Source organism: Somniosus microcephalus, chromosome 4, assembly GCF_052327205.1.
Source record: "Somniosus microcephalus isolate GS21.2 chromosome 4, FLI_Smic_1.0, whole genome shotgun sequence".
Classification (NCBI taxonomy): Eukaryota; Metazoa; Chordata; class Chondrichthyes; order Squaliformes; family Somniosidae; genus Somniosus; species Somniosus microcephalus.
Window position 1 is genome coordinate 337,265,719 of NC_140990.1, and position 11,259 is coordinate 337,276,977.

The window sequence follows — 11,259 nt, forward strand, 5'->3', positions numbered from 1 at the left end:
CTTTCCTCGGTCTCCCTGCTCAGGTTCCCAACCCACTGCCATTTTAGTTTAAACCCCCCCGAACAGTTCTAGCAAACCTCCCCGCAAGGATATTTGTCCTGTTCTGGTTCAGGTGCATCCCGTCCGACTTGTACAAGTCCCACCTTCCCCAGAAGCAGGCCCAGTGATCCAGGAAACTAAAGCCCTCCCTCCTGCACCAACTCTTTAGCCACGCATTCATCTGCTCTATCCTCCTATTCCTATACTCACTAGCACGTGGCACCGGGAGTAATCCAGAGATTACAACCTTTGAGGTCCTGCTCTTTAATCTGCTACCTAGCTCCCTAAATTCTTGCTGCAGGACCTCATCCCTCTTCCTACCCATGTCATTGGTCCCAATGTGGACCACGACCTCTGACTGTTCACCCTCCCCCTTCAGAATGCCCTGCAGCCATTCAGTGACATCCTTGACCCTGGCACCAGGGAGGCAACAAACCATCCTGGAGTCACGTCTACGGCCACAGAAACGCCTATCTGTTCCCCTTACGATAGAATCCCCTACCACTATTGCTCCCCCACTCTTTTTCCTCCCTTCCTGAGCAGCAGAAGCACCCCTGGTGCCAGGAAGTTGGCTGCTGCTGCCTTCCTCTGGTAATTCATCCCCCTTCCTGGGGAATCTCTTCCATAGATTGACAACTCGCTTACTGAAGTATTGTTGTCGCAGATTAGCTTGGATACATACTCCGCCCCTTCAAGCGCGGGCCTCGTCCTTTGGTTCTACTGTTGTGGACAAGGTGAAATAGCTTGTCATTGCTTTATCAGTGAAATAGATATCTTTTGCCTTCCAGGCTCCAGAGAGAAACCTTTTAAGTACTAATTTCTCACAAGGTAAAGATGGGAATTCAAAAATAATCGCCCAAATTGTGTCAGGGTGTAATTACTTTTCATACATAGTCCTAACCCATGTCCCTTAATTTTGTCTATTCTTCTTCTTCTTAGGCAGTCCCTCGGAACCGAGGATGACTTGCTTCCACATTAAAAATGAGTTCTCAGGTGACTGATGAGTCCAATGCGGGACCTACAGTCTCTGTCACAGGTGGGGCAGACGGTGGTTGAAGGGGCGGGTGGGTGGGGTGCTTGGGTTGACGTGCGCTCCTTCCGCTGTTTGCGCTTGGCTACCGCTTGCTCCCGGCGAAGAGACTCGAGGTGTTCGGCACCTTCCCGGATGCTTCTCCTCCACTTTGTGCGGTCTTGGGCCAGGGATTCCCAGGTGTCGATGGGGAAGTCACACTTTTTCAAGGAGGCTTTGAGGGTGTCCTTGAAGCGTTTCTTCTGCCCACCTGGGGCTCTCTTGCCGTGCCGGAGCTCCGAGTAGAGCGCTTGTTTTGGGAGTCTCGTATCGGGCATGCGGACGATGTGACCCATCCATCGGAGCTGATCAAGCATGGTCAAAGCTTCGATGCTGGGGATGTTGGCCTGAGCAAGAACACTGACGTTGGTGCGCCTATCCTGCCGATGGGTTTGCAGGATCTTGCGGAGGCAGCGTTGGAGGTCTATTACTCTCTTCTGTGTTGACTTAGTTCGAGTTATTAATCTAACTCTGTCTTTTGTGTTATTTAGGGCCAGCGAATGAGCAACAGCAATCACTCTGGTGAACACTTACCCGTTGAGCGAACGCGCTTGGTGCACTCTGAGGAAAACGGTCACAGCGAGAGGGCGCGGAAGAACCGTAACCGCCTGTCCTCAGGTTCCCAGCACAGCCGAGGCCAATACCCACTGGTGGAGGAGGAGTACTCTGACCCCTATCAGGACACGTACAAATCACGAAGGAGTCACGGATCACCTGGAGGCCACAGCCACGATTCTCAGCACAGGCTATGAAAAATGTTGCTACTCACCTACAAAAAAATAAAATAGAGAAAAGGTTTTTTTTTAAAAAAAAAAGCAAACCCCTGCCTTGTAGCGTGTAACTTGTGAACAGGGAAGTATCTAGGCAGTTCTTAATATTTTATTATTGAAACAACTCAATGTGGTTTTCAAAAAGTCATATTTATTTTTTCCTTTCAGGCTGGTTTGCTCATAATGGAGGCAGTCTGGTAAAGTTCTTTCCAAAACACTTTACTGGGTTTGTAAATATGAAGAATGTACGGGGGTGTGATCTTTGATACAGTGAGTTACCGTCACTGTGTCACCGATCACATCTGCCTCTATATATTTTTAGCATATAAAATGACCATATATATTGCCAAAGTTGGCGCTAAAGCAGATACTTTCTCCGCTGCAATGCCAACTTAGCCCTAGAGTCGGTGTGGTGGACCTTGAGTACAGGCGGGTTCCTAGCACTTAACCTGCCTGAAAACTTCCCAATGCAGTGACAAAGCTCCTTTAATGCATTACACTCTACACCTGATTTCTTGTTAGCAATAAATGGTATTGCAATACAACCCTGCAGTACCATTGTTTCAACAAATTTTGCTTCAGCGTATGATTCCAGAATTTACGCAGCGCTCTCCATTACATGTACAGCACACTTACTTGCATGAGACAAGCAGTAACGAATCACATATTTGCAAGCAAGATATTATTTAAACTTAAGAACAATAAATTAAGCTTTTATGCATTTGCTATTCGTGTATGGTTTTTTAAAGGTATTATTTATAAAGAATGAATTCAGGCTGTACATTATCTTGCTGATGTTAATTCCTATATTTTTCATGTTTAGAGAATTCAATGTTATTAGTTAGCAGAAGCATTAGTGCACCAAATTCTAGTAAAGTTACAGTCTCTCACCAGGACAACTTGTATAGTGATATCCATTTATGAAACCCTCGATTTTTGAAAAGAACACAGTCTTAGACTGGGAAGCCTTCATTTCAAGTATCCATGATAGTAACCCTTCAAAATGGTTTGAGTTACAGAATTCAATTTAACACAATGTAAGGCCATTGGGAAATACTTTGCAACAGTGATTGAGCAACTGACTGATTATATCACAGGATTCAAAATTGGCATTATGCGGGTTTATTAACCTCTCAGAATACTCCCCCTTTAAATTTTTTGTGGGGTGTTGAGAAGCTTTGGCTTTCCTTATCTTAGCTAATCAATGGTAATCTGTATTTACAGTGGGCATGTAGTATTGAGATACATACAAAGAACAACATGACATTCCCTAAGCAAAAAGTACATAATTTGTCATTAGCTTTATTTTTCTTTAAAAAAATATTTGCATTTGCAGTTGCCTCTTATGGAGTCCTGAATATCTTCATTACATTTGAGCAGACATGATAGCACAACAGAGAGCAAGTTACTTCCATTCCAGTGCATCTGCTCCATAGCATGGTGATAATGGAGTTGCAGTCAGCTAGAACTGAGGTGGTGGTGAGGGCAGGGGAACGGCAGAGAACTTTGTGAGAAAGTTCATTTGACGGTATTTGTTGAGTCTGTGGTGTATCTGAGAGAGAGAGAGAGACAACTTGAGGATGTCCCAAAGCGCTTTGCAGCCAGTTAAGTCCCCTTTTTTAAAGTGTAGTCACTGTTGTAATGTATGAAACGCGGCAGCAAGGCCCGACAAACAGCTATGTGATAATGACCAGATCATCTGTTTTAGTGATGATGGTTGAGGGATGAATATTGGCCAGGTAGTGCCTTGGGATTGTTTACGTCTACCTGAAAGGGCAGATGGGTCATCGGTTTAACGTAGCACTCCCTGGAGTGTCAGCCTAGATTTTGTGCTCAAATACCTGGAGTGGAACTTAAACCCATGGCCTCCTGACTCAGAGGCGAGAGTGCTACCATTGAGTGGAGTTGTGAGCAGGTGCAAGGGGGAATTGGGGGTTGGGGCTGTAACCTGACACATCAACTGATAGTTCAGGTGATCTAGCACCAATTGATCATGCTAGTAGGAGAAACAGAGGCGAGTGCTTCTGAGCACTCATATTTTCTTTCCTTATACCTGGACTACAACATAAATACAGGTTAAATAAAAAGGGATTGTTAGTTCTCAGCAGCACGTACCAGCAAAATCAACTGGTGCTGCAATGCCTGACACATCAGCTAACCTTGCCAGTGTGAACGGAAGAGTTAATCGCCGTTGGCAAGGACTAATGCAGATGGGTGGGACCGGGAAGAGGTAAACCATTCAGAGAATAAATCAGTGTAACTTGGAGGCTCGAAGTTCCATTGTAATAAAAAACTACTAATGTTGGGAAAAAACTACACACAATTTATCTAAGGCCACATAATTTGTTGTACTTACCCCTAAACTAATGTACCCATTTATTTTAATGTATCATTTGTACTAAAGTAACTATGCCCTTCAAAGAATATGATTATTTTTAATTAAATCTACATTTTGGCCCAGTTTAGGTATCTAACATTTGGATCGTCTAATTGTGTGAGTAAATTAATATTATTTATGTTTATACATTGTGTGCAAGATATCAGATCAGTGGTAGTGTATTTAAGTTTGGTACGTCTCAGTCTTTGAGGTTTCTGGTATCAGAAAGAGTGACTGGCAGGCAGATAGCATTTTTATGTTGTGTGTGTCTGTTTTCACAGATCACAGAATCACAGAAACCCCACAGTGCAGATAGAGGCCATTTCGGCCCATCGAGCCTGCACCGACACATATCCCACCCGATCCCCGTAACCCCTACACCAACACATATCCCACCCTATCCCCGTAACCCCACGTATTTAATCCCCCTAACACTAAGGGTCAATTTATCATAGCCAATCAACCTAACCCGCACATCTTTTGGACTGTGGGAGGAAACCGGAGCACCCGGAGGAAACCCACGCAAACACGGGGAGAATGTGCAAACTCCACACAGACAGTCACCCGAGGCCGGATTTGAACCCGGGTCCCTGGCGCTGTGAGGCTACAGTGCTAACCACTATGCCACCGTGCTGGGGTAAGCTAATTGACTGAGGTATCTCTTTCTGTGATGGTCAAGAGGGCTGTATTTTCAAAGTACTAGTTTCCTGGTGGATTGGTGATGATCCATCTAAATGCATCCATTTCCTTGTTTGTCGAAGAAAACTTTCTGCATGAGGTACTTCATGTTCTACAGAACGTCTCCCCACGACACCCCCTCCACCCCCATGCATAGTTTTTTTCAGACTTTGCATTTGGAAATAGATCATAATAATTGGACGAGAAGCAAGTTCAAATCTGAGGTACAGATTAAACCAAATGCTCATTTCTGCTGCTTTACATTAATCTCCTCATAATAGTTTATTTCCTTGAATAAATTCAACAATTCACCCTACACTTGTCATCGGTGTGATTTCTTAGAATGAAGTGCAGATTTAGAACAAGTACTTAATTTAGGAGCATTTGTACTCAGATTAGGCCACTAAAACACAGACCACAATAGCGTGCTGAGAGTTACACACTGGGAGAAGCAATGCACTTCAACCATTTTACTAACTAGGGGCATTGGAACTCTGCCAGTGCTTCAGCAAAAGAATGGCTAAGTGCTTGGATCTATAATTTGAACCATTTGTCAAAAGGTTTTAATCAGTTGGCTGCCATTTAAGAATGCAGTGACATGGAAGAAAGAAAAGGCCATTCAGCGCATCCAGGTCAATTTGTTGTTCAGTTGCTTGTTCAGGATGTTGACGGACCATTTCCGTCACCCCATCTTGGTGCCAAGCCCGTAGACCTGTCTTTCCTGTTGAGCCAGTCATTGCTGTATCATATTTTCAACTGAATCATCATTTCAAATCAACTAACAACTCTTAAGCATGAAGAGGTTGGCTTATGTTACATTTAGCTTGTGCTTTCCTTGGTTTATAATAATGTTCCATGGTTCTCCATTCCTAGCTTCACACAATATAACTCTACCGATTGACACTCCTCAATACTATAAAAATGCGGCTCATATTCTACTTTAAACATTTTTTCTCCAGTGATAACTAATTAAGCTTCTTCAGTATCTCTTTAGAGTTCAGTGATCTAAATCCACCTGCACCGTTATAGCTTTTCCTAAAAAAGTGATCAAAACTGGACACATTGGAACGTAATTTGTGGTCAGCGGTGAAGCAAAGCCATGGGCCCGTATTTTCCGACCCCCACGGGTGTGTACAAGGTGTGTATGCACCCGCAGGGGCCTCACAAGTGCCAGTTTCAGGCATGCGAAGCAAGAATGCTCTTGACAGATCCTCCACCTGCTCTGGAGAAGGGCCTCTGCGGGGGGAGAGTTCCGCTTTCTGCAGAACCTCCACCTGCTGAAAACCTTTAAAATCTTATGCTTGGTAAAAGCAGGCGTAAGGCCTGCTTCTACCAGCAAAAGAGTTTAAAAATGTAAAAAAAAAAAAAATTCACTCATTTATAATTTTAAAACACTTTTAAAAAAGGTAAGTTAGCCCCGTAAAAAACTTAAATTATTTTTTTCAAAAAATTAATTTTTTGTTTAACTTATTTTATTTAATGTCATTTTAACTAATTTTAAATACATAATTTAAAAAACATTTATTTAATGTTTTAGTGTGTTTTTTTAGTGATCCCCATTCACACTTTTGACATGTCTATAGGAGAGACCTGTCAAAAGTGTGAAGGGGGATTCCCTCTTTGATTGGTTCCCCATGGCCCACGTGATCCGAGGGACGCTTGCGAACTACCTGCGCCACCTGGGATACCTGGGCCTCTGCGCGCGCGCACCAGGAGAGGCCCAGGATCGGAAGTGTCGGGACCTACGGAGCCAGCTGGTAAGTTCGTAGATATTTCCAGATTGGAGGCATCCGCACACAGGAAGCCTCCGATTGGAAAATCTGGCCCATTATCTCTGTGGTGAGAAGTTCGGCTTTTCCAAGGTTCAGTTGCGATCAGTGTAAGTAAATGGGGAATCCCTAACGCGTGCTGCTGTGACATCAACAAGCTGTCTACGCAGCCAATCGCAATGCAGAATTTTCACAGACCAGGACGTGAAGAAGCTCCTTTTATTCTGACATTTAAAAAATGTTAAGAGAGAGCAAAACAAAGATTGGGGCTCTCACATTGGGAAACGATAAACCTGAAATAAAGATGAACAAACTTTAAAAAAATATAATTTTTTTTTAAGTTTCTTAAAAATTGTAATTTTTATTAAAATGAATAAATTTGACACTCCACAAAATTAAAATTATTTTTTCAGGGCCATAATGTTTGTTTAGCAGTTAATACGATGTTAAAACTTCAGTTACATCTAATACAAGGTCTAACTTTTATTGGGGTATATAACAGCGATTTTATCGCAGAAAAGCTGAAGTTTTCATCAGTTTTGCTGATTACACTGATTGCCAACTATCGGGGGAGGGGGGGCAGCGAGGGGAGGCACATGCGCAGCCAGTGTCGGAGCGATTTCTACGTTAGAATGCGCATGCACTAAATCCTGAAGTTGCGGACAGTTTCAAAGGGGTAATAACAGCGAACACTGTTCATTCACTATTATTACCCACTACAAATTCCGGGCCAATATTCCCTGTATGGTCTCAGCAGCATTTTATAGAACGTTGGTATTCAACTTAAATTTATGCTAAATAAGGCTGCTTACACAGGTTAACAACCTATTAAATATGGCAGTCATAATATAGTGTGATGGCATTTTCAATATTTGGTCAATGGTCACACTCAAATCTTCTTCTTTGTCCACTTTAACAATATGCCCTTCATACAACAATGTATAAACTTTCCAGTATTAAATTACATCAGATATTCATCTACCTATTTAAGACTGGTGCTGGACAGGTGCAGGAAAGAATTCTTGAGATGATTCTTGAATCCCGTGTGTCCAGCAGGGAAGCCGTGCTCATGGGGAGCGCAGGTCAGAGATAAGGCTATAACGTTGTAGCCTCAAATCTCTAAACCACGATCCCTGGTGCCATGGCTCGCAGCTGAGAGAGCGGGATTGCATCGGACCCACCTCACCCCGCCCCCCAGCCATTGGACCCCATCCAAAGACCCTCCCGGGGTCGGGGATTGGCTCCCCACCCGCATGCTCCTACTAGCAGCTGCAGGCTCTCTATCTACTCCTGCGGCCTGCTCCGGAGTGCTGCCCACCTGACTTGGAGTCAAGCCTGTCAATCATGCTGAATTCCGGGCGGGGATCCTGCTGGAGAAAAAAGACTCCTTGGTTTCCCGACCGAAACTCCTCCCCCTACCTCCCCCGCTCCAAAAACCTGCCCCTGCCAATACCAGGGCCTATAATTCAATCTTCAAACTGTTTTGCTGACCTTTTTGATTTTAAGATGGTTACTTAGAATGGATGTGTTTAGAGTAGTCCCACAAACCATGTTAATTTATAAAGTTAAACACTTTTATTGAGTTTATACCTTCATATGAAAATACCAAACAAGTTTAATTGTAGTTTAAAATTATATATATTTTGAAATCAACCTGAAATATAAATAGAAACCATAAACAGTTCCAGTGTTGGTTCCAGTGTGCTGCCTGTTTAATAGTAGCATATATACTGCCTGCTAAATACTGGTGTATATACTGCCTGTTATTTAAACACAAAAGATTCTGAGGGGGATTGACAGGATAGATGCTGAGAGGTTGTTTCCCCTGACTGGTGAGTCAAAACTATGGGGCATAAGGGGTCGGCCATTTAAGACTGAGATGGGGAGGAATTTCTTCACTCAGAGGGTTGTGAATCTTTGGAATTCTCTACCCCAAAGGGCTATGGATGCTGAATTGTAGAGTATATTCAAAGCTGAGATAGATAGATATTTGGACCCTAAGGGAATCAAGGGATATGGAGATCGGGCGGGAAAGTGGAGTTGAGGTCGAAGATCAGCCATGATCTTATTGAATGGCAGAGCAGGCTCGAGGGGCCATATGACCTACTCCTGCTCCTAATTCTTATGCTCTTATTTTCTTAAATGCTGATATACAGTGCACTGAATTTTAAAAAAGATAGGGAAATGCCAGTTTTGAAGCCTTGATAATGATGGGTTATATTCCTCTCTGCATGCTAATTTTAATGAAAAAGTAAATGTGAGTATTAAACAGGGAACATTGTTCTATATTCACATCTAGTTTGTGCGCTAAAAATAGCAAATGGGAAAATATACCCCTATATGTCTACCTTTTACATGCCAATTAATTGAGATCATTTGCCCTTTGAAATATATTTTGCACCTTAATACAGTCTTTTCTTTAATGTGAACATAATTGACATGTTGTATTCTTTGCAAGTGACTATTTTAATAATGGCTTGTTAAATGCGACACTGCTATTTAAAAAAAAATTGCTGCATCAGCTAGCATGTCAAACATTGAGAAGAAACTCATCACAAGATTACTTGTATGTTTGTGAAACTGTTTATCTATTTGAAGTAACCTTCAATGTTACTGAACAGTACTATCAGTCTTAGATTGATGACCAACTGGATTTCTACATTAGGGGGGTTGCAGCAACATGCTTAGCCTTCAAGTGGGTTTTTTTCACATTGGACAAGTTAAATAGTAATCATTAAACGTTGAGACTGCATGACATGTATGTACATGTTTATCAATCAAAATAAAGCAACCTGTCATTATTCTAACTACACAAAAAAAATCTAAATATTTAGTCCTTAAGTACACTGAGGCAGAAACTCCCCGTTGCACCCGTTTTCCGGGAGGAAACCGGGGCGGTGGGGGGGGCGGGGGGGGGGAGCGGAAAAAAGTACCAATTTCACGGGGCTATGTCCTGTGCCCAAAGGATATCTGAAATATGTCCGACCCCATATTGTTTCGGGTGATTTTACAAGCGTCTCTGGTGGCCACCTAAAACAGATGTTTGACCTTGTGCATATGTTAATGAGGGGCCTAATCCTTGTTTTGGGACCCCTCTGCCAAATTGGGCTGCCCTGATTTTTCTCACGTGGTTGCGTGACAGGCGCCGACTGCCCACCCAAATTATTCAAATGAGGCTCGAGGACCTATTTGGGCCATAACCAATATTTACCCCATTTTTCTGTCTAACAGGTATCTGGTGCTAGGTTTAGTGAAGTTCTGCTGGTGCATCATCAGCCAGTTGCTGTGGGATTAAGAGCTGCTAAGATTTGTGAATGGTGAACCTTATCCTGCTAATCATGAATTCCTACTGAATATTCAGATGGAGTCTCAGTCCCCATTTATATTGCAGAGCTGTGCTATTTGGAGGCATCCTGTAATGTAAACAAGGCGACGTAAGTGCCTCCATAGGCATGGAACACTACCTGAAGAGGTAGTTTGGTCTTTTTGCCTTTGAAGACGAAGTACACCAATACCACTTCCCGTTACATCCAACATCTCATTTTGGCCATGGATGGGCTTAGAACTCAGCTGACAAGTACAGACCAAGCTATCAGTCTGCCCATATGTACCAGAAATATGATTTTGACAGTGGTGGCCAGTAGGACCTTTCCTTAACAGTGGGGAAAGGTCCATCACTAGAATTCAAATTTTTTTGAACATAACTTTATAGCAATTGCAGTTTTGCAAGATCATATTTGTGACTTCTGAACAAAAGCACATCTTTCCATTGCTGGTGAATCTCCACTCCAGTATAAATGGAGCTAATTCAGCACTGTGAGAACAAGGGCATATGCTGAACAACTTCCATTAGAATTGATTCCACAACATAAAGGGGGGTAATAGATTTTTAGCAGGATAAGGAAATTATATAATGCCATCCTAGAGTTCCTTGACAGGGAGTGAATGGCAAGTGTGCATGAATGAGTTCTGTATTGCACAGGCAAAAATGCATTTACCACATATCAGGTGATCCAGGGCATTACATGATGGCAAAGGCCATGTGAAGGCTGGCTTGCAAAGGAACGGTACCAAAATATAATCATTCCTAACAGTGTGGGACAACAGGACCATTTAATTAGGTACTTGTAACACCTGGTACAGAATGAACAGTTTCTTGTAGAACAGAAAAAAGTTGTACGGTATTTGTACATGCAAGTCTTGTGCTATCAATTGTTACAGTAGTACTACTCTGAAATGTGTACCACTTTGTATCTGTCAGTTTAGGTACAGGTTGAAACTGTGTGCCTAAACTAAAACAGTAATGTATACCTATGATCAACTATTATGAAAGCTGTAGTGTTCCTTAAATTGGGTCTTTTTATAGTTCAAATATGTGTTCCAATTTTAACCTAAAGCACCCAGCGAGAACTGGGCGAGTCTGGGTCAGCTGCCCAACTTACATCCCCTTCCAGTTTTGGCCCCGGTGAAGTAAAATTGAACAGGGTGTGAATTGGGCATCCGACCTGAACTCGCCCCGTTCTCGCCAGGTACGTCTGGTTAAAATTGGAGTCGAAT

General features: G+C 42.8%; 1 protein-coding gene across 4 annotated transcripts in view; it reads left to right on the forward strand.

The window, feature by feature from the left end:
* The window catches only part of cacnb4a (calcium channel, voltage-dependent, beta 4a subunit), a 416,613-nt gene extending 406,996 nt beyond the window's left edge, over positions 1 to 9,617 (forward strand). For 3 of the 4 annotated variants that reach the window (XM_085986904.1, XM_085986905.1, XM_085986906.1), the window contains one exon: positions 1,600 to 9,617. In XM_085986904.1, coding sequence (XP_085843030.1) covers positions 1,600 to 1,860 — 261 coding nt within the window. In that variant the 3' untranslated portion in view covers positions 1,861 to 9,617. The remainder of the gene's footprint in view (positions 1 to 1,599) is intronic. The other variant, XM_085986907.1, reaches the window with a different exon arrangement.
* The last annotated feature ends 1,642 nt before the right edge of the window (positions 9,618 to 11,259 follow it).